General features: G+C 36.0%; 1 protein-coding gene across 1 annotated transcript in view; it reads right to left on the bottom strand.

Annotated features, from left to right (window-relative positions):
* The window catches only part of USH2A (usherin), an 801,896-nt gene that overhangs the window by 148,511 nt on the left and 625,886 nt on the right, over positions 1–27,499 (bottom strand). Inside the window, exons 49-54 of the mRNA XM_050780502.1 lie at positions 20,503–20,721; positions 11,724–11,947; positions 8,303–8,507; positions 4,495–4,692; positions 3,797–3,951; positions 1,637–1,835 (exon numbers count right to left, since the gene is read on the bottom strand). Of these exons, the coding sequence (XP_050636459.1) occupies positions 1,637–1,835; positions 3,797–3,951; positions 4,495–4,692; positions 8,303–8,507; positions 11,724–11,947; positions 20,503–20,721 (1,200 nt within the window). The remainder of the gene's footprint in view (positions 1–1,636; positions 1,836–3,796; positions 3,952–4,494; positions 4,693–8,302; positions 8,508–11,723; positions 11,948–20,502; positions 20,722–27,499) is intronic.

Below are 27,499 nucleotides of genomic sequence, written 5' to 3'. Positions count from 1 at the left end.
CCACGCCCAACTAGTTTTTGTATTTTAGTAGAGACGAGGTTTTGCCATGTTGTCCAGGCTGGTCTCGAACTCCTGACCTCAGGTGATCTGGCTGCCTCGACGTCCCAAAGTGCTGAGATTACAGGCCATCGCACTCAGCCTCAATACTGTTATTAATTTAGTCCAGGATCTTGAGATAGGGAATACAATGTGCCAGTCCACGAGTTGTATTAAGCACTTTCTGCAGGTTTATGGCCCTTTTGGAAAAATACTGGAGATTTTGCCAGTGAATCCTTGCTTATGTGTTAGGGAATTGTGGAATTTAAGAGTGAAAACTGATGAATTTATTTTGCCACCCTGTGTAAGTATAACCTGTGTCTCTTCTTAGAAAACATCAGGCACATTTTTCCAAGGCCTTTCTGCACTTTTCTGCGAGTTTCATTATCTGTGCTATCAACACCCCCTGCAAAAAGTGCAGTTCAATGGAAGGAGGTCCATCCACTCAGGAAGCCTTGGAAGGAGGTGTCTGACAATGGGAAAAAAGGGAAAGTTTATACAATTTTGTCCATGGTCTTAGAATTTAAATTTAACAGGGTTGTTCGGGATGATTCAGTAGACTCGAGTAATGAATAAATGACTTAACTTCTCAAAGTATTCTTTTCTGTAAAATGAAGGTAGTAAATTCACTCTACATCTTAGGTTGGTGATGGAGAATCAAATTGCATAGTAGTGCATGCAAAGTGCTTAGGACAGCATCTGGTACATACTAAATTCATTTCTTCCCCAAACATTTATTTAGCTCCTATTACTGTGTTCAGGACTATAAGTGCTAGAGGTACAACACTGAACAAGTAGATAAGGTTCCTCCTCTTTTGAAGCCTATGTTCAAGTGTGGAGAGGCATAAAAAGACAAAAAACAAACACTAAAATATCAGGCAGTGAGAGGTCTATGGTGAAAATAAAACAAAGTGATGTGGTGGCGTGTTAGAGAAGCTATTCAACCAAGTGAGTCAGAAAATGATTCTCTTCCCTTCAGAAGTGGCATTTAAGCTAAAACCTGTTAATTATTATCATAATCACTACTAGCAATTACCTAACATATCATTGTATTGTACTAATAGTATATTATTAAAGCTAATGATAATAAACATTATAATAAATTTAAAAAACACAATTGCTATTAATTAACATTCCTAATACTAACAAACTGTCACAATTACTCCACTGTCAACTAGTCCTGTGTATTAACTATCCACTTGATAGACAAATGTTAACCTCTGGCTGATTTTCCCCTGTCTTCCAGTATATTCTTGGCTATCCTAGTCCCCTTGTCTATGAATATATCCTTGGGGAATGAAAATGCATCTTACTGTTTGTTTGAAAAAAAAAAAGTTAATACTGATGCAAAAACCCTTCACATAATGCATATCAAGGCCAAATATAAATTATTTCTGAAGTTATCTGCTGTTGTGGCGTATTGCTGCCAGTGTGGGCTCTTCTATTAGCATGGATAAGTGGGACCTGACCATATGTCAAGAGAACACGTCCTTTCGAAGTGACCTCATATATCAAACACACACCCCTGGGATGCTCTGCCCCCCTAACCACAATGACAGACTCCTCCAGTAGGATTTTTTTTGTTTGTTTGTTTTTTCACCTGTGACCGTATGCTGTCTCCTGTCAGTGGTGTCAGTGTGGATGAGACCTTTCCCAACCTGGCTGATCTGGTACTCTTTAATGACGCCATTTGGTTTCTCAGGGGCACTCCAGCTCAGATGCAGAGCCTCGGCACTTTGGGCTGTGATTCTTGGTGGCAGGATGCTCTCTGGAACTCCTTGGGTAGTAGCTGCAACTACCTGAAGACATAGGAATTAAGCGGCAATTTATTGTAATAGTACACTAGCTATCCTGATCAATGAGAATGTCACTTTTGTTTTAAAATGTTGTTGTGTGGCCTGGCATATCATTAGCAGGGGTTTGGAGAAGCAGTCCCCTTTTTTCTATTTTTTTCCCTCCCATCCTATTTAAACAATGAAATCTGACCTTGAATATATTACATAAGTCTCACAAGACCATTTATCACAACAGGTTCAACAACAATTTTGATGGCAGAGTGCAGCCCTCAGTGTTTAAACAAGTAAAATCTGGCTGGCAGACTGTCTTACTAGAGAACTCTTGATAACTCTCTTCCATATGGCCCATCAGTGTCTTTGCATTTTAACAGCCTGATTTCGTACATTTTAAGCACCAGTAAATATGGAGTAAAACCCACATCTGAACTTGCTTGCATATAATATGCTTTGAACAGAATAAATGGGCAGACATTTCAGTACTCTTCTCATGATACCTAGGATGACTTTACAGTGTCTGCACCAACTTTCTAAATAAAGAAACAAGTGAGAAGAAAAAAATAAATAAATCAAGCAACTATTTAGTCAATATTGTCAAAACATAGTTTTGGACACAAATTGGCTATCTTTTTTCATAGAGTTAATTTTTTTCACTTCGTAAACAATTGCTTTGCATGTAGCAGGCATGAGTTGTGCCTATGTAAAAAGCATGGAATTGTTCTAGGACTAATAACTTTTGATTGGGCCAATCAGCTGCCATCTATCTAAATGGTGGCTCACTCAGAAAGGTTTCTAGAGGTCTGTTGAACAAAATGTTGCATTCTTGCACTGTGGCTGAGCAGTGTGACTGAATGCTTCATTTGGATGGCTCTTGCACAGTGTGCAAAGATGTTGTTCTTCTAAAGTTTCAAGCATATGAAAAGAATCAGAGCTACTCTGTGTAAGTTTGTTTCCTCCTGGGCTTCCCTTATCAAGGTTGGCTTCTGTGAAATGTCCCTTTCTTTAGTTTGCTCCTACATTGTTTGATTGTTTATTTCCAGTCTTCTTTGTGAGCTTTTCTTCCTTTTTCATTTGATAGCATTCCCCAGTGCTCATCATCCACGGTATTCCGTATTTGTGTCTCTCTAGTCTCCTTCCATGTCCATATTTATACTCATTACTTCAACTTCCCACAGAGATCTTTCTAGAAACTTCTGTCACTTCTCAATCTGGTTTCTGACTAGATATTTTCACATGAAGTGCCAAGTACTATCTGCTTCCACCACTCTGCTATCTGATCCTTCTCTTTAAATATATTTTTTACGAAACTTAACAAAACAGAATCTTATTCTTTTACCTTTAACATTTTTCTCTTTTTTAAAAATTTTCTTGCAGAATAACACCATGATCCACAAATTACTCAAGCAGATATTTGAAAATATCCATGATTCTTTCCTTTTATTTCTGTAAATATAGTTGAGTACCAAGTTCTGTAGATTCTATCCCCCACGTCTGTTGTATCTTTCTGTATTCTCGGTTCTGACCTCTGCTGCCTGAATTCAGGTCTTCATTATTTCTTGACAAGGCTATAGCAGAAGCCTTGGAACAATTCATTTTCCGTGCCAGGCTTTTTTGCCCTTGTCTTCATTTTTCAAAATCAGGCAATTTTTGTTCATATCATATTTAAATAGAAATTTTCTTTAACTGAATAATGATTTGGACATTTTTATAGATTTATAGATGACCTAAAATTGGTTGGTGAGGAAAGGATGTGGAAGAAAAGGTGGTACTGCTTCAAGATTTCACTTGTTTTTCATTAACACAAGATTGATATTTGGATAAATCTCCCTTGCAATGATCTCTCCTTCCAGGCCTAGGTATTAGCACTCAGTTAAGGGGACACATGAACACCCTAGTTAACACCCTGGATGTTCACATAATCTTCACGCTGAACCCCTTTGCCCAGAGTTTAGGCCAACTCCTGTTACCTTGCTACTGGTGGCACAGCCAGCAACCGTGCAAGCTTTCAGCTGATATGAATATTCCTGAAATGGTTGAATTCCCTCTTTATCAGAGAAACTCAATGATGTTCCCCGAAAGCGTTCAATTCCATTTCGAAGAAGAATGTAGTAAATAACAGGACCTAAAAGAAGCAGAAAAATGACTGCATTTGAATGTCGTATCATTTTAACTATTTGCAAACAACTTACAAGTCTTAGTGTTCGAATGAAATGCAATACTATAGCTTTATTTAATTTTAATTTCCTATTATATTGCTATCTCAAGCAGTTCCTAATTATACTATTATAGAAGAGAGGGATTCTTGACATAGATGATCAAAGAATCATTTATGTTTATTTCCTTTCACTATGAAACAAATTTACTTTCAATATTAAAACTCTTTTGCCTTCTCTGAATATGCCTTGCTTATTTGAAAGCAGCTCAGTTATATTCTGGGATTCAAGGAACTTTTACTTCTATTTTATTCATTTATTTAGGCTAAAAAGTTACGAGGGCTAACCACAAAGTGAGTGATTAGTCGGCACATATTTAAAGTTCCCTTTGTCAGAACATAGTTTTCTAGTGGTTAGATGCATAGGGCAATTACATGTAGATTATACTCATTTTGATTTTCTTATTAATTTATGGGATTTTTGTCATTTGTATTTTAAAGGTAGCTCAATACCATTTGATTGTATAGGTTTTCTCCAGTTTACGACAATTGTATCTTCCAGATTGTCTATTTTGGTCCATGTAGGGGGACTCACTCCTTGAGGCACATCTTCTTTTGTTCTGGCTCTCACAGCTTGGCTCAGTCCTCGCCCATAGCTGTTCCATGCAGAAATCCTGTACTCATATATCATGTAGGGCTTGAGGTTCACAACTGGAAAGAGAAAAAATAGACAGGCAGGTTTCTCTTATTTTCATTTTTTAACCATCATACTAAAAGTGAATATCAAAAACTTCAGACATTTAAAAAATTTGTTTTAATGCTCTAAACCCTTTGTATATAAATAAAACTCTAATATCTTTATTTTCTAAATATAAGTAACACTTACAGTGTTTATTAGATTCAGGGATACGGAATTATACAGAATGGAATTCCCCGTTTCTGAGCAGGAGGAGGGATATATTAAATAAATGAAAAATAAAAGCCCCGGAATAAAGTATAAGAAGATTTAATGCTTCACAAATTCATGTACTTTTGATTCCTACATGAGACAGGTTTGCCAACATTCTTTTATAGTTTTAGTATCATAGAACTTATAAATTATTACTTTCTATTACTTTGCTAATATAACTTAAACATTTTAAAATCATATGGATTATAATGTTATTACAACACACAGGATATGAAACTTAGTTTATCATGGTACCATGTCAGTGAATAAAAATGAGAGCATACTCTGCTATCTAGTTCCTTCCCTCTTCCACAAAAGCCAGAATTGAAAACCAAAATACCAAACAACCAACTTTACTAAAACAATAAAACCAAGCCTGCTGAGCCTTCCAAACTGGCAAAAATTGTATCCGATGAACACTCATGTGATTCAGTGGTGTCCCCAAAGTCTTAGTTCCATTTAAGCTTTAATAACTTCGGAAATACCAATGCTACACGTTTCCCCAAAAAAACTTACTTGAAAGTTTAATTATTTAAATTTATTTTCCATGTCTCTAATTTGATGAATTTGGAGTATGTATGTATTTTTGTATGGTAGCTTCTGGATGACTCTTTCTCAGATTGAGCATCAGAAAAGGAGGCCTTCTTCCTTGGCTGCGTGGTCAGCTGCTCATCTCCATTGGACATGGAGTTAATTCTCAGTCCCTATGCTTGGATTAATTGGGTCACATTCTCCTTATATACATCTCCTTACAATAAACCCTTCCCCGCCCACTGTATAGAATTAATATGAAAATAAAATGCAATAAATTATGGGGCAGAACTTCATAAAATGCAGATTTCTCTGCAAATATAAAGCATTATCTTTCTTTTCCATTTTATCTGCTCAAAGGGTATCTGCCACTTGTTGCCTGTGATGGCTACCATGGCTCCCCAGTTCTCCCTTCCATCCTGGTCAGAGGGCTCCTAATTAGAAAATCACATTTGCCAGTTTTCTTTGTAGCTCGTAGTGGTCACATGACTCAGATCTCAATACTTGAAGGAGTGTAGAAAGACATGGGCAACTTCCGCATCATTTTTTAAAGAGAAAAATCACATACCTTTGGTTGCCATTCTGGATTCTGGATCCCTGAATGACCTTGTGCAATTCAGTTGCCTAGACCATCTACCTACCCTCAGCTGGTCAATATGTTTTACATTTCTGCTACAGCAAATTAAACTACTCATTGGTAATGACTGTAATTCTGTATCCTAAAGCCCACATCATCATTTCAAATCTCATTTGCTGCTTCCTTCTTTCTTCATATAAGGTTCAAATCCCAGTGAAAATTATTGTTTGTCATCATAGCTGCTAGTCCTAATGCAGTGACTAGTTATTAGTATGTATTTAATAAATACTTTTTGATAAATAAATGATTGCATGAACGAATAAATTTTTGTCAGCACTGGTATTGTCAGCTTTCAAGTGTAAGTTTCGAAAAGAGTCTGACTTAGTCTAAATTGTTCTCAATGGAATTATCATAGCACCACTTGTGTACTGAACATCTTTCACGAAAAAGAACAGTTTGTTGTTTTTGATATTCCATTTACAGTATTTTCTGCAGGCAAAGCAATCTGAAATAAGGATTTTAAAAGCCCTCATACCATTATATCAGTAGGTGGAAACATCTATTCACTTCTGGAGAGGGCTATTGCAAGTATGTATTAAAAGCCCTTCAAAATCTTGATCTTGATTACAAGGGGGCAGATAAAAGTAGAGAACTCTCTTAGATGGAAACTCAATAATTTTAAAATGAAAGTCCATGGCTTAAATCTATAACTGGGACTGGGAACATAATAGAAGGTTGGACAAATTGTCCTCTATCTAAGGCCTTTCCTAATTAAATTCATTCCAAGAAGTTTTTTTGCTTGTATAGTGTTCTAAATCCAAATAACGAAGTAAAGGTAAACAAAAATGCCCTATTCATAAGGATGTTTCAATCTAATAGAAGAGTTGGAACAAGTGTTCAAATCCATATGACACATGAGAAAGCTAGTGAGCTTTGTGAACAATGCGCCATAGCAGCACAGGGACTGCCAACTGAGGACATGAATCTTGACCTAGGCCTTGAGTAGGATGATAAATGAGGACATTTCAGGTGGAAGAACAGCTCAAAGTGCATTTGGAGCACTCTTAAAGGAGCTCCTATACCACTTGGAGTCTTCAAAATCTGTCCCTTTTGAAGATGGCATTATTTGAATATGTTTCTTTCTCATGGAGAGTTACTTTTACAGATCTGAGCCTCAGTTTCCCCATGTGTTAAATGATCATATTTATATGATTGCTTTGTGGGTAACTGAGATAAGGTTTTAAAGTAGTTAGTATAACATTGAGACTAAATAATGTTCAATCAACCTTATCTCTGTTCCTTTCTTCCCTTCTTAATCTTCTTTCTTTTATCTCAGTAGCCTACCTTACTTTCTGCACTCTTGAGGTTAGCCATTATCGCCCCTTGGTTGAGTAAAGCAGAATGATGATTCATGATAGAATGGAGCAATGTTTTGCTTGTTTATGTAACCTTAGCTTGCTCAAATTATGTCACTTAAATGGATTCTATTTAATCAAGATGATAGATGATACACACACATGCGCGCACACACACACACGCGCGCGCACACACACACACACACACACTTGACTTTTCAAAAAACAAGAACACATTTTGTAGGGACTTAAGTAAATGGATGAATAACACAAATTTAATTGATGGCAGAACTATTTTAGAGATAATTCTAAACTTAACAGTGTTTCTCACACAGCTCAGCCAAAACTAAGAACCACCATTTTGGACTAATTCAGCAGAGTCAAGATGGTATGTAGAAATTAATATTTACAAAAACTGCAAAGGTTATTGTTTTCAAGATGACCAGCCATCTTGGAGAAACGTCATGCTTGGGTTTACCTCGTCCTCAGAATAGCACTGTTAGATTTTATTATTAATCAGACAGGTCCATCCTTCTTTCTGCTTGAGAGTATAGCAATATTCATTCAATACATTTAGTGAAAGCTGCATTGTAGCTTTTGAAAAAGAAAACTGGGTTTATTGTAAATTAACTGGATATAGCAGTAAAGGTCACAGATATCTCCACAGATTTACCTTAATATGGAATACAACCTTGTTTAAAGTTAGACTTTAACACATTTTAAACTACTGACTTTGAATACATCCAGATTATGCCTTTAATTACCTTGTAACTAGCTGGCTTCAAAGTATGATGGAATGTATTGATACCAGTTTAAGGATAGTTGATGTCAGAGTGAAATAAAGTTGCATTTTCAGCGGCTTCTCACTAACCCCATTAAGCCATGGGCAGACAGCTTGTTTTCTGTTACCTGTGTAAGAGTACGTGTTTGCACTCCCTGTATGAATGGTTTCTTCGGCAGATGAACACATTTCTTCAATTGATGACTTCCCTGTGGAATTGTGAGACCCTCTTATCACAGTGCAAATGTGGCTGGTAAAGTTGAAGTCACACTTGCCACAATGTGCTGTGGCTTCCATAGATGCTGGGCAGAGGGTCCTGCAGTCTTTGGTTTCCTGAATCAAGTGGCAGGGGTGAGAAGAGAGAGAGAGGAGTATTTAAAAATTTCATTTAGACGTACATAGGGTAGGCTTTTATGACTTTCAAATGAATTTTTTCCTCCACTTGATGAATGAATATTTCAAAATTTATAAAAAGAAATGAAGGCAGTTTGTATACTAGAAAGAAAAATGACTTTGAAACGACACAGATTGGGATTAAAATTTCAGTTTTGCAACTTCCCAGCTCTGTAACCTTGAGGAAGTCACGTATGTTCTCAAAACCTCGGCTTCTTCAGTGGGAAAAATGGAGACAAAATTTACACCAAGGTTTGTTGTGTGACTCAAATGAGATAACACCGATAAGTCTTTAAACTTAGTATTCACACTACAAATATTTCATTTTTGCTATTTGATACTTTCCTATGGAATTTTAGAGAAAATAAAGAACTGATATTTGAGAATCTACATTTCCTGTGTTGTTGGAAAAGTTAGTCCCATTAGAAGTACTACTGATCCAAGTTTTAAAAAATACAAATGTTTCATGAACTGTCATTATAATTATAATTATTTATGCTTATAAACATTTTCTCTGACAAATTTCCAGACTTTTTATGATTTTTTATAACTACCACTTTGTTTTAACCCAAGGAAATTACATACTTAACCAACCCAAATTACAGGAGCTATAAATAAGGTAATAGTTTTATAATGTGGAGATCTACTTTGCCTTTCCTTTACATAAGTAGCATAATGTATTTAGAATACTGTTTGCTATTAAAATTGATCTCCATTCAACCTCTCTCTTACATAAAATAAGTTGAATTATTCTTACCAAGTTGGTCAAAATAATAAATTCAAAAATATATAGTGGGTCTGGGTGCAGTGGCTCACGCCTATAATCCCAGCACTTTGGGAGGCTGAGGTGGGTGGATCACTTGAGGTCAGGAGTGTGAGATCAGCCTGGCCAACATGGCAAAATCCTGTCACTACCCCAAAAACAAAAATTAGCTGGGTATGGTGGCACGCACCTGTAATCCCAGCTACTTGGCAGGTTGAGGGAGGAGAATCACTTGAATCCAGGAGGCAGAGGTTGCAGTGAGCCAAGATGACACTATAAAAATGGAACCCCACTATACACATGTGTGTGTGCTTGTGTGTGTGTATATATATACACACATACACACATATATATATTCTCTAAAAGCCCAACTAAATGACAGTAAAATAATGGTTTACATGTTGAAAGTCTAAGAAAAAAGGAAGGAAAATAATACACACAAGACAGTGCATACCTTTTTGGAAGCTGGAAAGTAGATGAGTGTGGCAGAGACAATGCAATGTGCTCAGTGATGTCTGTCTCCCTTTTCTCTCTGGGAACATGGGATGTTGAAACCTGGCTGCAGTAGGAGAAGCCACCTGACTGGATATGTCTGTGTGACTAGTGCATAGAAAGGATGTACTCTATATCCAGGTATGAACTGCCTGTGTGCAATTGTCCCCTCTTGCGCCCTTTCCACTATGATCCAAGGCCTGCGTGTGAAGCATCACAAGATGGAAGGGGCTTCGGTTCTAGAGATGTTACTTGGAAGACAACTGCCTAACTCATAATGAATTGCAATGTAAAAAATTTAAAAATAAACAAATTTGCTAAGACAGTAGATCCTAAATGCTCTCATCACAAAAAAGGAAAACAAAATGCAAAATGCAAAAAGAAACCATCCTAGCTTCCACATAGAGGTTCACTGTCATGAAATTTTAGTGGAGCAGGATAAAGAGAACATCTTCAAGAGCTTTCATAGGAAAAGAAACATGGTTACCAACAAAGAGATAGGAATCTACATATCAGTGGAAGCTTAAAACATGCAGAAATGCCTCAAAATTCTGAGTAGACATAATTTTTAACCTGGAATTGTATATCCAACCAAACTATCAATCCTGTTGGAGGGTAAAATAATAGTATTTTTATACATTAAGCTCTCAAAAAATTTACCCTCTATACATCTATATACAAGAAGATAATTCTCCAAATGGAATGAAACTTGGAATCCAAAAACAAAAACAAAAACAAAAACAAACAGGAAAAAACAAAAACAAAAACAAAACAAAACAAAACAAAAAAACAGGGGAAACAACACAGGAAAGAGGTAAAAGGAATTCCTGAGTTGATAGCTTAGGGAAGACCTAATGGGCCAGCTATGTAAAAATCCCATGGTGATTCATTTCAGATTGGAACAGGATATAAATGTCTCCAAGTGATAGGTCTTCAGAAAACAAAATAAAACCTACAGACTGAACATTATTATGTAAAACACACTACTTGATTCAGCATGGAGAAATATTGTCCTTATTATAATAATTTAACCAACCTTATGTATTATATTAATATTAATCATTCATTGATACAAAGTGCTTGCAGGGCTTCCAACAATCTCATGAGTTATTTTACATCCCAAAGTGTACAAAGTATATGTGGTCCACACAATTACTGTGTAGTTGCCTCATTGAACAAGTGACCTTCCACTGTCTGTGACCAAGACACCCATTTTTAGTGGTCTTATGATGACAAATTACTACAGAACATGGTAGCATGTTTGTTTTTAAAGTGTCCATGGTTCTTTCCTTAAATTGATAGGTTTCTGGTGTCCTGGGTCAAGTTTAATACCCACATACATGACATGGCTGTGTACGAACTATCACTATATAAAAACATAAGTGATTACACACAGAAGCCTATTCACTCACTTTTGACACAGGCATTTGCTCATCTTTCATTGTCTAATGGAATATGATATAAGTGCAACTAAGCAAATTTGCTGGATCTAAGGTCTCTATCAAAGGAAGGTGGTGGATGATGGCTGGTGGGTTAGGGAGAAGAAGTGGGAATTTCCTCCCGTCTCCATCCACAGTGCTCCCAGGCATGAAATGGCACCATGCAGAGGCCCCAGACGACCTGTGCTGGCTCTTTCAGCGGCACACAGACTTTCAGTCCTGCACTAATCTGAAGTGCTGGGTAAAGCTCCCTGAGAACAGCTAATCATTATTAATTCCTTTAGAATTCATTGCAATAACATCAATCATAGCGAACTCATTCGGTATTAATATGGATGTAATGTGAAAATGAATAATGCACACAGGAGTTTTTATATTCCTATTTTAGAAAAATAGTTATGAACAATGTATTTCTCTTTCCATTGTCAAATCAGCGCCTCCGAGAGCTTTTCTATCAATTACCTTCATCATCATTCCAGTTGAAATCTTGTCAGAGCAAACATATTTCAAAGGATTATATCCAACTCCATTACAGCATTTCTGGCTCTTTGGAATAAGTTCAGTCTCACAGCATTTTACTGGCACTGGGTCATTCTTTTTAACATGTGCTTTAGACTCTCCACTGGAAGCTGAGCAGCATATGGTATCTGACATATTCACATAATCCTGCCCACAACAGAACATCCCTGCAACAATAAAATGTTATATATGAATATGAAATAGAAAAAGGGAAGAAAACTGAGGCTGCTATAAAGTTTGGTATAAAAATGTCAGACTCAGGCAGTTGCTGAAATGGTGTAATACCTAAGGTAGCATTTCCCTACCAAGGTGATTTAAATGTGCAGTGAGGGTCCTTCTTACCAAGAGCACTAGACACTAATTAGGAAAAGAACACACAAGAGGAAGTGTTCGAAAATCATTCAGCTGGGCCAAACTTCTCTCATGCTTCATAAAAAGAGAGAGGATTTCTGTCACGAAAACTGCCTGTGCATTTCGTGATGATAACATCTTGTTGCAAAGGAAGGTTAGTTAAACTATAGGGACTCTGAGAAAGCTCTAGAAATTCATACGGGAGAAAAGGTCACTCAAGTACTCTGGGATAAGAGCCCAGCCAGAGTGGAAAGGTAGCATCATCCTAGAACTGGAAGCCCTGCAGAAGGAGCAGTGCAAGTTTTATTTAGCTTAATTTAGGGTACAAATATTTGCTTCTCGTGAATTTAGCTGCAATGGTAACCATTCTTTCTTAATGAGATGGATTTGGTATTTATTCAGCTGAGCATGTTCACTCATCAGGTGCACTAATCAGCCACTATTTTTTGAGCCACATTTTGCTCTAGACCCATCACAGACATGGGTGACAGGCTGGGGACAGAGGCAGAAAGACCTGGTAGAGAGGATCACTGATCCCCACATCTAAATGAAAGATACATATACCTGAGATACCAGATAGACATTTTCTCCCACCAAATTCAGTTTAATTGCCTGCATTTGCACCATTTAGATATTGCCATCGAAGAGAAATGGCAGAAATGTTAACATTACAGCAGGAATAAATTAACACTACTTGAGTCAGATCAAGCTAGAAATCAAGGTGCCTATACTGTATGTCACAGTGTTTTTATATTAGAATTTATATCCAGTTATATAGCAGCACAAAGTGATGAATGATTTATTTTAATTGGAATTTTGTTTGTTTATTATTAGTTCCGACTGATAACATAAAGAACCTCAAATTCAAAGTGCCCTGGGGTCCTGAATTGTTTAATCTGGTCCTGTGTAAACATCTACATTATTAAAGACACTCGAATCATAGATCAAAAGTGCTTTTAAAAAAAGTCATTGAAAGTAGACATTGGTTTGGCACATGCCTTAAGAAAGATGTTTATCCACACACGCCTCCAAAAAAACCCTCTCATTCATCTTTTTACTTACAAAAGTCTCCTCATATTAAAAACTCTTATTTATGATTAATGATATACACTGATCCTAACAGAGTTTTGGCATACCATGTTTATCTAATGTGATAACTCTTCGAAGTAATTGATTTAAAAATTAACTGCTAAATTAATAATTTTAGTTGTTTTAACATTTCCAGGAAAAGTTATCTCAAGTAAATACACAGAACAGGGCTCATTTTAGTCTGAGTCTTGATTATGGTGGGTATATATCTGTGCATGTGTGTATGTATAAGTACATACACACAAATACACATATTTATGTGTGTGTAGATATGCATGTATGTATATGTATGTGTATATATACACACAAATACATATAAACATATACATACCTGTGTGTACATACACGCACATAAACTAAAAAGAAAAATCCGTAGCTTCAAGTTTTCTATTGTTTGGGCATTTTTCTGCCCCTTCTGATTAGACATTTAAATACAACTGTGGATTCTTTACTGTTAATTTTTTCTCTGGCAGTTTTCTTAAGACAATTCATGTTTCTCTTTTAAAGAGCAATCAAAATTTGAAAACTGGTCTTTTAGGGAGCGAAATATATTCTCCCCCTCCCATTCCCACATTACTTCATGGTTTCACTATGCTTTAAGTATAAAATAAAAATGCAGACATTGACCTAATTTGAAACTCCTAATCAGTCATCTGATCACTCTGAGGGACTTCTGACAGGTAAACTAAAATTTTGATAATGAACTGCTTTTAAACTAGAAAAAAAAAGATGCCTTCTTTCACAAAGAACTTCATCTTTGTATTACTGAATTGAAATTTTCAGCCAAGATTTCACTCACATAACAAGAAGTGACTCCCTTTCTAGTTTCTTTGGTAAACCATTACTTCTTTAATTATTATCAACCTTGTTCCAGTGTGATAAATTGCTAATTACTTAATACCCTAATCAGCGTTCATTCTTTGCACAGATAAACTGTGACAGTGCCATTAATTTAAATAGTAATTTCACTTAATGGCCAGAACGGCACACCAGATTTTATGCAGCATTTTCTGAAGACTGCATCCATCACTGCAATATTCTGACATAAAGATGTCTGACGTGCACTAACTCACTTAGGGAGAGCAGATGTTGCGGAGCAGAGTTTGGTAGTAATTCCCATAGTGCATCACTTCAGCATGAATGAGCTGCAAATTCAGAGACAGACAATCTTCTGAAACTGCACTGCAATAACTTTTGACCCCTACCTAATTTATCACATGTAGCACTTGACTTTTGAACTTTGACACATGGAATGCACAATTTTAAATATGCCCAAAGAAAAACAAAATAGGTCATGCATTATTGATGGATTGGTCCATTCTTCCAGAGCCTCTTCATTAAATTTGTACAAAGGTGGAGCGTGTCTTTGAACAAGATGCAGATGTTATTAAAATGGTATAGTACACATTAAACTAGTAGATGTTTATTTTTCAGATCAAAAAGCATATATTGTCTTTCTAAACTGTATATACATCCAGTGGTTTCCATTGATTGGACGCAACTGAGAAAATAGTGGAGGAAAAGATTTTTACTCACAATATTATTAATACTTCAAATATGTTACCAATGCTTATTTCATATCTATGTCTCAAAAGAAATGCATTTATAAACATATCTGCTGGATGACTTTCTAAATAGTTAAGACTGCAAAACTGGGATTCCATTTTTTTTTTTTTAAGAAGACCAAGAATTATGTATCATGCCTTTGAGATAAAAATAATATAGTAGTAAAATCCAGTCTGGAATATGACAAATCATTGTGAAACCCTGAGATTGTTCATGGGGACCAAATTTTAAGCCAAGGGATATTTTAGGCCTAGAAGAAAAACAAGATTTGTGATTAGTCATCCTTAGGACAAAGGTATAACATTTGTGGCAGAGCATGAAAGAAAAGAAATTCACGCTTGTCTTCACCAGTAGATGGCTCTGTGACTACCACCACAAAACTGAGAGGGTAGAGTAAAAACGCTCCCCAAATCATTGTGATACATTTTATAGCGTTGATATATTACACTTTTCAAAAAAAAAAAAATCATTATGTTATATGGAAATCTTCCAGGGAAATGCCTTTTCAATACCACCCTTATACCATGGACTTCTGTGATTATACTTCCCTCTGCAAAATTCCCAAATTCCCATCTTATGAAACAAACAGTGATAGTTATCTGTTTTACTGAAGTCAGAGTCCAGGACGTGAAAACTCAGTCTTGTGTTCTGAAACAATTTCAACTCAGAGTTTCACATCAAAGGCCGCATGGACAAAATTTATAATATAAATAAGTCAATATATTCCAAAGTCATCTCATGATCAGTTTCCCATGGCTAACAGAAAAAAATCTGTCCTCTTTGAATGAAACAGAGGTTTTAATTTTCACCTTTTCATACTAAAGGATATAATCAAGTCCAATCCAAGATTAATGGCATAAATGGTAAAGCCATATAAGCAAACACTAAGAAAAAAATGAGTAATAAATAGGCTTAAAATCTATTCAAAGAAAATGGCTAAGAATACATATGCACTGAAATGACGCGCATGACTTTCATCCCGAGATACCTGTATAACACTTCTACACAACTCATCTGCCCAGAGAGAGCACTAAAAACATAAACGCCACCCCAGCACTTCTGTTCCAACAGCATCTGTTAATTCACTCCATTTATAAAATACATATTGACAAAGACAACTGAACTGGGACCAGGGAGATTTGATTTGGTGTGAGAAAGTCAATTCAATGTGATTTTGTTAAAGGGCTCCTGCAGGCAAATAAAAGAGTTTAAGTAATAAAGTACATAAAGAGATGTTTTACGAGCCAGCCCGGTCTCGTGGCAGGCACACAATGCCAGCCAGCGAGAGAGGCCAGGCTTAGGAATGATATTATGAGATCCAAACCCGTATGTAGCAGGTATGCTGTTTGTAGCTAGGTTGAGGAGAAAAAGGGCCATATGGATATTCTGGAAGGTCATTAAGGTCACAGTCATTAGGGGCGACAGGAGTGAACGGCAGCAGAGAGAGGAAAAATACATGTGGAACCTGTCTATTTTCAGTGCAAACTGCAGGAAGGAAGGTCAAGAGAATAAAAAGAGATTCTTTTTTTCCTTTGTAAAACTATTATTCCTTCAGTCCACTATGATTATAAGAGTTGGCAGAGCTGTAGAATACCATAAAAAACTCTAGAGCTTATCTTGATTCACAGGAGTTGAGGGCTGTCACCACTTGTGTAAGAAATGTTTGACTGGCATGCAACATCATCTTGAAGTAAATAAAAAAGTGATTCTGAAATTTGAGTTCATGGATGGAGTTCAAGGGTGGATAAAATTACAAGCAAATTTTTGTGTGTATTCTATGCACTATTATTCAGAGTGAGGGTTTGTAACTTTCAAAATATTCAAAAGGAAAACAAATTAAGAACCACTGTCCTAGTGGACAGTAACCTCCATTCCCCTTCTTAGAACAGATGCATTTTATTTTATGCCAATGGTGTGCTGACTTCTCTTTCCTTCTCTTTTGCATTTGTTCTGCCACCTAAATTTAATCTTAAACTACAGGTCTTATCATCATATTGACTCTTCCCTGAGTGCTAAATAATATTCAAATCCTAATATTCAAATCCCTTTGCCTACTCAGATTTATCTCCTTTCTTCCTTACACAGGGTGTATACCTCTTGTAGTCCTCACTACTATTTGTATTTTACGGATTGCTGATTTCACAGTTTAGCTCAAGCCATGCCTACCAAAATCATACTCACTGTTTGAGATTCCAATCCAATGGAACAACCCCCTTCATTACTTTGACTGGAGTGATCTCTCAGTCTTAAGAATATGCATGCATTCATCCCTCTCTTACGGCCTGTGTATAACCTTGTAGGTACTTTTCTCCTTGATTAGGTTGTAAGTTCTTGAGGATAAAAATGGAATCTTGGCCATTTTTACACTTGCCAAGCACCAAGAATGATATCTTGAATATGGTTATTACATAATACATATTTAACAAAGGAAGGAGTACGGCAGTAGACTAATTCTTTTAAAAAGCTACAGATGAACAAACACACTAAAATCAAATGTTTTGCTGTCATTTTTAAACTCTGATGTATTAGGGTATACAGGGGGGAACACTTTTGCATCCTCCCTGCCCCCTTGGTTCTATCTTTAATAGACCTGTTATTAGTTACTTCACCTAAAGTAGGAGGAGAAGGTATTCAACAGGTTAGTCACAGTACAGGATAACTAATTAATTGCCATAATTTTCTAGTAGACATTACTATGACTTTGAGCAGTGGTTCTCAAATTATGGTCTCAGCATCCTCTTATAAGCTTACAAATTATTGAGGACCCCAAATACCTTTTGTTTATATGGGTTTTACCTGTTGATATGTACTGTGTTAAAACTTACAGCAGAAATTTTTGAAATTTTTTTATTAATGCATTTAGACATAAATATAATAAATCCATAACATGCCAACATATTTATGAAGCATAAATATGTTTTTCGAATAAAAAATAGTGAGAAGAATGACATTGTGTTATATTTTTGCAAGCTTCTTTAATGTTCAGTTAAGAGAAGGCAATTTAATTTTCTTTCTCATTCTGCATTTGATCTGTTGCAAATCACATCATGTAACCTCTGTAAAGCTCTGCTGTACACATACGAGAGAATGAGAATTAAAAAGGCATATAGTAGTTTAGTATCACAGGCATACCTCATGTTATTGTGGTTTGATTTATTGCACTTTGCAGGTACTGCTTTTTTTACAAATTGAAGGTTTGTGGCTGCCCTGAATTAAGCATGTGTATTGGTGCCAATTTTCCAATAGCATGTACTTGCTTCATGATTCTGTGTCACATTTTTATGATTCTCACAATATTTTAAGCTTTTTCATTATTATTATAAGACAGAAAGCTTAGTTGATGAGTGTCCTGTGTGTACTGACTGCTTTACAGACCAGCCTTTCCCTTATCTTTCTCCCTCTCCTTGGGCCTTCCTATTCTCTGAGGCACAGCAATAATGAAATTAGGCCAATTAATAACCTTACAATGGCCTCTAAGTGTTCATGTGAAAGGAAGAGTCTCATGTCTCTCACTTTAAATCAAAAGCTAGGAATGATTAAGCTTATCAAGGAAGGCATGTTGAAAACCAAGATAAGCCAAAAACTAGACCTCTCATGCCCAACAGTTTGTCAAGTTATGAATGCAAAGGAACAGTTCTTGAAGAAAATCAAAATACTCCTCTTCTTCCCACACCTTCAACAGACCTTCTTCTCTTTTCTCTCCCACTCCTTCTCGAACATATCTTTTCCCCTGGACAATATCTCTTCATTACATCTTATAAGGTATGTGAGCATGATGACCAATCTGGTGGGTCTTATGGCCTTCAACCATGGTCCAGTTAAGATTTCTATTTCACTTATCATGAATGATAAGTGAAACAGCCTTATTGCTGATATGAAGAAACTTTGAGTGGTCTGGATAGAAGATCAAATCAGTCACAACATTCCCTTAAGCCAAAGCCTAGTCCAGGTAAGGCTCTTACTCTCTTCAATTCTGTGAAGTCTGAGAGAGGTGAGGAAGCTGCAGAAGAATGGTTGGAAGCTAACAGAAGTTGGTTCATGAGGTTTAAGAAAAAAAAGCCATATCCATAACATAAAAGTACAAGGTGAAGCAGCAAGTGCTGTTGTAGAAACTGCTGCCTCAAGTTACCCAGGAGACTTAGGTAAGATCATTGATGAAGGTGGCTACACTAAACAACAGATCTTCATTGTAGATGAAATAGCCTTGCACTGGAAGAAGATGCCAACTAGAGCTCTCATAGGTAGAGAGAAAAAGTCAATGCCTGGTTTCAAAGTTTCAAAGGACAGGCTGACTCTCTTGTTGGGGGGCGAAAGCAGCTGGTGTCTTTAAGTGGAAGCCCATGCTCACTGACCACTGCAAAAATTCTATGGCCCTTAATAATTATGCTAAATCTATTCTGCCTGTGCTTGTAAATGGAACAAAAAGGCTGTATGATTACATATCTGTTTACAATATGGTTTACTATGTTTTTTAAGCTCATTATTGAGACCTGCTGCTCAGAAAAAATATTTCTTTTAAAATATCAATACTCACTGACAATGCATCTTGTCACCCAAGAGCTCTGATGGAAATAGACAAGAAGATTAATGTTTACATGCCTATTAACACACCATCTATTCGGCAGCCCATGGGTCAAGTAGTCATTTTGACTTTCAAGTTTTTTTTATTTAAAAATATATTTTGTAAGGCTATAACTGCCATAGAGAGTAATTCCTCTGATGGATCTGGGCAAAGCAAACTGAAAACTTAGAAAGGATTCACCATTTTAGATGCAATTAAGAATATTCATGATTCACGGGAAGAAGTCAAAATATCAACATTAACAGGAGTTTAGAGGAAGTTGATTCCAACCCTCATGGATCACTGAGGGGTTTTAGACTCAAAAAGAAAAAATAACTGCAGATGTAGGTAAATAGAAGGAGAACTGGAATTAGAAGTGAAGCCTGAAGAGGTAATTGAATTACTGCAATCATAAAACTAACAGATGAGGAGTTGCTTCTTAAGGAGGAGCAAAGAAAGTGGCTTCTTGAGATGGAATCTATGCCTGGTGAAGATGCTGTGAACACTGACTTCATATTTTAATTTTCTTGTCTTTAAAATCCTCACCTCCAATAACATAAGTGTCAGGCCTCCCAAAATCTGGATCTGACTGTGTGGTATTTAGCAAGTGGAAACTAACATCTATATCTAATATCTGAACTTCAGTTTCTTCATTTTTAAAATGTAGATAATAATAGTACCTATCATGTAAGATTATTGTGAAGATTATTTGAGGTAATAATATATAAAATATTGGTAGAGTGTCTTAGTATTCATTCAAAGATACTTATTGTTATTAATATTAGTGTTAGCTTCATACAGTAGAATAGGGAGTAAAAGAATTATGACACAATATCATTATAATAATTTTGTATACTATTTGCTAGGAAATATTCTTTTCATTCATAACCAATGCATTTATGTGTGGGATTTTTTTTGGTGGACATGACCTTTTCAAGAGGAAAAAAATTGATGTGTTTTTATGAAATACATGAGATACATGTAAAAATTGGGAGATTACAATGTTATGTGTTAAACAGTATGTTCCAAATTATTGCATTAGATATAACCAATGTGAGCTTTAATTACTTATTTGTTTTATTTCTAGGGCAAATTTCTCACTCTCCCTGCTTCTCCAATCCTCCATCTACTGAAAGGTAGACCTGGGTCCCCTACCTGGAAGGCGATTGTATGCCACTCCTTCTTCTCCACCGCAACACTCTAAATCGTTGCTCACAATCTGTCTGCCACAGCACTGCTGGCCATGGCCATCATGAAGCCTCCCAGCACAGCAAATCTGGTTTCCTGAGGTGGAGTACGGCATTCTGCCACAGCAGGAATCACCAATGCCAACAGAAACCCGATTGTGCTGTTCATCTGGACAGCATACTTCACCTGTCAATTTAGGACAATAATAATCATTACGTCAGTTAAAAAAATATGCTATGACTCACAATTAACTTTTATCACAATCATCTTGCGGATCCCAACTGATTGACAGAATTACTAGAGAGAATATTATCATATTGGAGTTGCAAAATTTCCAAATGACTCCAAAGTTTTTGTGTATAAACATGTGTGTCAGATCAGATACACACAGGGCAACTTACAAGTAAGTCTATGTTGTCTATTTCCTCACCATCAGGTCTGGTGACATGGATTATGTGGCATTATAGAAAAACATCTAGGAATACTTTTTTGTTTTGAGTAATTTTCTTTTGGAAAGTAGGGTGGATTCAAAAACCAACTACTGATACATTTATTTTGCTTATGATTATAATTTCCTAAACCAAACTATATTTGGACAACCAAATAAAAATACTCCCATTGGGAAGGTTAATTACATGAGAGGAGGTAAAAAATACTGTATTTAAGTCAGTGTACTAGTACTTCTTTGGGTTATGTCACACACTGAATTTTGCTACATTTCTCTTCATAGGACAGTCTGGGAAACCTGATATAAGAATAAGATAATCCAACAGACGTGGTGCTTTACGCCTGTAATCCCAGCACTTTGGGAGGCCAAGGCGGGTGGATAACTTGAGGCCAGGAGTTGGAGATCAGCCTGGCCAACATGGTGAAACCCCATCTCTACTAAAAATAAAAAAAATTAGCCAGGCTTGGTGGTGCATGCCTGTAGTCCCAGCTACTCAGGAGGCTGAGGCACGAGAACTGCTTGAATCCAGGAGGCAGGAGGCAGAGCTTGCAGTGAGCTAGGATTGCTTCACTGCACTCCAGCCTGGGCATATCTAAAAAACAAAAACAAACAAACAAAAAAACAGACTTAGATAATCTTTTGCCTGGTACCTTAAGATCAAAGGACTCAAATATTCTAAATACCAAGAGTTAGCTTCTTTGTTTGTTTGGTATAAAAACAACTCTAAAAGACAGAAAATTTTGTAAATGGCTTCCCTTAAGGATACTTTCAAAAGAACTAATAAAAACTTGGTGGATCTAAAATCCAAACTTCATTTTCCCTTCTCTATCTCATGACCCCACCGTGGTTGGCTTCCCTCGTGGCCCTCCGAACCCCGACTTCCTTCTCTCTCTTGTCCTGCTCCTCCTCTTCTTCCTAGACTTTCAACAGACCTTCTCCCCTTTTCTCTACCATTCTTTCTTGGACGTATCTTTCCCCCTGGACAACATCTCTTCATTATATAAGATATGTGAGTATGAAGATCAATCTAGTGGGTCTTATGGCCTTCAAGCATGGTCCAGGTAAGATTTCTATAATCCAATTAATGACTTGTCAAGCTTTCTTAAGAAATGGTACAAATCCACTGAAGAATTTAGGACTGCCTTAGGGATTTGTAGTCCTGGACTTCCTCTTCTCAATTAGTTCACCTTTGGGTGAGCACTGGATATCCTAAAATTTGTTGAGTAAAAGCGAGATGTACTGTTTACCAAAATGATATAAAAATATGGGACAAGATTTAACTATACATAGATATATAAGGAGTATAAAAAATGGGACAATAACTCTTAGCAGCTATCCTTGAGATCTTTTCTGTCCAAATTTATTGGTCAAAAATCCATCTCACTGGATGAAATGAACAAATTACTAGAAACATACAACTTACCAAGGAAACTACAAGAAAAAAGTTAAAATCAATAGCTCTTATGAATATTGATGCAAAAATCTTCAACAGAATACTAGAAAACTGAATTCAAAAGCACATTAAAATGATTCTGCAACATGACCAAGTGCGATATATTCCTGGAATACCAGGATGGGTCAATATATGAAAATTTAATCAATGTAACACATTACATCAATAGAAAAAAGGGAAAAAAAGAAACACATGATTATCTCAGTTGATGTAGAACAAATATTTGACAAAATTCAACCTCTTTCATTATAAATCCACTCAAGAAAATAGGAATAGATGAAAACTACCTCAACATAATCAAGAGTATATGAGAATAACCTATACCTAATGTCATACTCAACAGTGAAAGACTGAAAACTTTTCCTCTAAAATCAGAAACAAGAAAAGGATGCTACCCTTTGCCACTTGTATTCTACATAATATTGGATATTACAGCTAGAGCAATTAGGCAAGAGAAAAAAATAAAAGGCTTCCAAATTGAAAGGGAAGAAGCAAAACTATGTGTTCTCAGAGAACATGACATCATATAGAGAACACTCTAAAGATTCTAAAAAACAAACAAACAAACAAAAAATTGTTACAACTAATAAACAAATTCAGCACAGTATCAGGATACAAAGTCAGCATAGAAAAACCAGGCATGTTTCTATACACTAAGAATGAATAATCTGAAAATAAAATTAATAGGATAATTTCATTTACAATAACATAAAAAAAATGAAATACTTAAGAATGAACTTACCAAGAAAGTGAAAGACTGAAATACCACAAAATGTTGTTGAAAGAAATTAAAGAGGACAACCAAATGGAAGAACATCCCATGTTTATGGATTGGAAGCCTTAATATTGTTAAGATGCCAATACTGCTCAAGTGATCTACAAAATCAATTCGATCCTTATCAAAATCCCAATGCTTTTTGCAGAAACAGAAGAAACCATTATAAAATTCACATGGAATCTCAAAAAACTCCAAATAGTCAAAACAACGTTGAAAAAGGACAAAGTTGGAGATCTCACACTTTCTGATTTCAAAACTTACTACAAAGTTATAGTAATCAAAAGTGTGTTACTGGCACAAAGGCAGACATATAGACCAATGCGATAGAACAGAGATCCTAAAAATGAACCCTTGCAAATATGGGCAAATGATTTTCAACATAGGTGCCAAGACCATTTAATGGGGAAAGGACCCTTTTTTTTTTTTAATGTTGGAAAAGTTGAATACCCACATGCCAAAGAATGATATTGAACCCTTACTTTATAACATATACCAAAACTAACTCAAAATGGATCAAAGATCTAGACATAAAAGCTAAAACTTAAAATTCTTAGAAGAAAGTAAAGGAGAAATTTCATGACATTGGCTCTGTCAATGATTTCTTGGCTATGACACTGAAAGCAGAAGCAATAAAGAAAAAAGATGAATTGGATTCATCATAATTAATATTAATAACTTTTTGGCATCGAAGAATACTATCAACCAGTGAAAAGGCAACTCATGAGAAAATATATTAAAATTATATATCTGATAAGGAAGTAGTATCCAGAATGTATAAAGAACTTCTATAACTCAAAAACATAAAACAAAAACTGTACTTTTTAAATGGGCAAATAACTTTAATAGACCTTTTTTTCAAAGAAGATATACAAATAGCCAATAAACACATGAAAATATGCTCAATATTAGTAATAAGTAGGGAAATGCAAATCAAAACCACAATGAGATACCACTTGATACTCATTAGGATAGTTATAAAAACCATAAAATAACAAGCATCAGCAAGAATATGAAGAAATTGACACACTTGTGCATTGCTGTTGGGAATATAAAATGTTAAAATGTTCCACAAAACAGTATGGAAGTTCTTAAGAAGAAAATTAAACATAGAATTACCATATGATCCAGCAATTCCACTTCTGGGTATAAACTCAAAATAATTGAAAACAGGAGATTGAACAGAAATTTGTACATTTATACATGAATGTTTATGGCAGCTTTATAAGGAAGTAGTATCTGATAAGGAAGTAGTATCCAGAATGTATAAAGAACTTCTATAACTCAAATTCCACTTCAGTTCATCTGTTGAGAAGAGATCCACTTTGTAAATGAGATACCAGCATTAAATGTGAACCTGAGAGTCTCTTTCTGTAAATCCCAGGAGAAGAAGGCCTGGTCTATCATTTGGTGGTGCCACCAGCTAATTACCTGATGCCTTTGTGATCAACATCTCTGACTTTGAATGTGTCTCCAAGACCCTCTGGGGCAAAAACTGCTCAGATGTGGGATTCATACAGGATGCTAACCCCTTAAAGATGTCTATCAATCTGGCTATGCATTTCTTGAAACTGGCCCAAAATCTACTGAAAAGAACAATATTTAATAACTCGGTCCATTGTATCTACACACCTCCAGAAAGTTATCTCAGTTGGCATAATACCTCATTATCCCCTGTACCAGTGCTTATAGTTCACTGTTCACTCTATCAAAATGACAAAAGACTTGTGTACCACTTTGGACAAGATTTAAGTGTCATCGCTTTGTACAAGATTTAAGTGTCATTAACAAGATTGCACTCCCCCATTTCCCTGTAGTTCCCAACCCTAATACCATCCTACTGCCACTCCCTGAGGCAGCTGCTTAATTTATAGCAGATCTATACTTAGAATTTTTTTCATATATTTTTGCACTCCTGCTCACAGTATATTTTTTGTTTCATTTGTGACAGTTACTCCCCGAGAGTTTACAACAACGCCTTCTTAATTCTCACAATTGCTTAACCATTACCTTACTGTGGTAAGCACAACATGGCCTCCCAAAGACATCCACATCCTCATCCCTGGAGCCTGTAACTATGTTATGTTACATGGCAAAGAGGAAAGAAGACAACAGATGTGATTAATTTTAATAATATGATGTGAGAAAGGTTCAACTGGTCATTATTGGCCTGGAAAATGGAAGGGGTCCACAAGCCAAAGAATGTGAGCAGCCTCTGCAAGGTGGAAAAGGCAAGAAAATGGGTTCTTGCCTCCAGAAGGGAATGCAGCTCTTGTTAACTTCTTGGTTTTAGCTCAATGAGACCCATTTCAAACTTCTGATATTGAGATGTATAAGGTAAGTTTGTGTGGTTTTAAGCCACAAAGCTTCTGGTAATGAGTTATAGCAACAATAGGAAACAAACTGAGTGATATTTAATTTCCTCTATAAGATTCAACTGTTGTACAATATGTGAATGATCATCTGTCATGCTCTCCAGATAGTCTTGAAAAACTGATTCCCTCTATTTGTCAACAGTGGTAGCATACAATCGACATAAAGTCTCTAAATGTCAATTTTGTCAGCACAAAGTGCTTTTACTAGGACTTAAATTCTAGGCTGTGACAGTTTGCAAAATGGAAAGTCCTTTGCTCCTCAAAGTTTGGAAGCTCTTCATGACTTTCCCTGGCTAGTTGCTAAAAGTCAACTTAGAGAATTGCTTGGCCTCATAGAATCAACAAGGATCCTTGGTTTCATAGGATCTCAAGGGTCACTAGATGTTTGAATCTTAGCTTTTATGAACTGGCTATCCCTTTATATGATCTGATGAAAGTGGACACCCCTGAGTCCTTGCTCTGGAATGATTCATTAGAAACTTTGCCATTTAAAGGAGGCCTGTTAGTCCCCTTTACTCATGTGCTCCCCAATTACTAAACATTTTTTTTCTATTTGGATATAAAAGATTGGGCTAGCTTTGGGTATTATAACTCAGCAGCCCAATGGACATCAGAAACATTAATATCCCGCTAATATTCCTAAAGTTACTTAATGAAGGTCAAACAACTAAGAGGTGAAAGAAATGGGATGTGGAGCCAGGAAGTTTGACTCCAGAACCAATATCTTATCCACTAATTACTCAGCATCAAACCACTGAAACACTACACAAAACTTATTCTTTCACAAGAATGTGATCATGAAATATTACTTGAAATAGTCATCTGACTAAGACATTTTTGCTTTCTTTCTTTTAAAAATAGGGATGTTCGTTGTAATTTTAATGGAAATATATTTGCTATCTTTCTGTTCTACCAATATATGAGAAAAATATATTGTCATTCATACACAATAATCACATTATTATAAAACACACCATCTCTAAGAGCTCACCCTAAAATTTAATCATGAAAATTCCTATTTTGATTAGCTGCGTGTCTTGGCCATGTTTCTATGTCCCATTTTTCCCATGCGTAAAATGGAAATAGAATTCTAAGGCAAAGTCTATTAAAAATATTTTATTTAAAAAATATTATTGAGGACCATTACTTTTTTTGGGTGCACACTTCCATGAATTTTAATGAAGAGACACCACCAGGATACAAAAGAGTTTCATCACCCCCCAGAACACCCTCATGCTATCCCTGTATAGTCACATTCCCTTCTCATCCATTACCCTTGGCAACTGTCGACTTTTATCTCCAAAACTATGGCTTGTCTTGTATAGTATGTCATGTAAATGCAGTCTCACAGTTCGTAGCTTTTTGAGACTGGTTTATTTCACTGGGCATGATATCTTCTTGGCACTTATCAATACTTTGTTCTTTTTTATTGCTACATAGTATTCCTTTGTTCCACAGTTTGTCCATTTACTCACTTAGGGACATTTGAATTGTTTCCAGGTTTTGGCAGTAATGATTACAGCTGCGGTAAACATTCATGTGCAGGTTTTTGTGTGAACATAAATTTGCTTTTCTCTAGGGTAAATATCCAGGAGTGGATCAAGACATACTCAGGATTTTCTCAAAATACGAATTTCTAGAATTCAGGAGACACTTGGCTTAGTCAATTATCTTTGAAAAGATCCTATAATATGGTATCTCTAAGTAAAAGGGAACTTAGTATAAGTTTCCATGATGATGCTGCCAGAGACCAATGAAGGAGCAATGAGCTTATTGTAAACAGTAAAATTACTGTATTTGTTATGTTCTCTGGGTGAAATAACTCTGCTTGGTCTGAAATGCAGTTGCCATATTTTTTGTCTTTACATTCAGAGAACATAATGTCCCTCTTTGGTAAACTTTAAGATAATGTA

The sequence above is a fragment of the Macaca thibetana genome, chromosome 1 (assembly GCF_024542745.1).
Source record: "Macaca thibetana thibetana isolate TM-01 chromosome 1, ASM2454274v1, whole genome shotgun sequence".
Classification (NCBI taxonomy): domain Eukaryota; kingdom Metazoa; phylum Chordata; class Mammalia; order Primates; family Cercopithecidae; genus Macaca; species Macaca thibetana.
The sequence above is the reverse complement of the archived record's forward strand: the minus strand, read 5'-3'. Positions and strand labels throughout refer to the sequence as shown.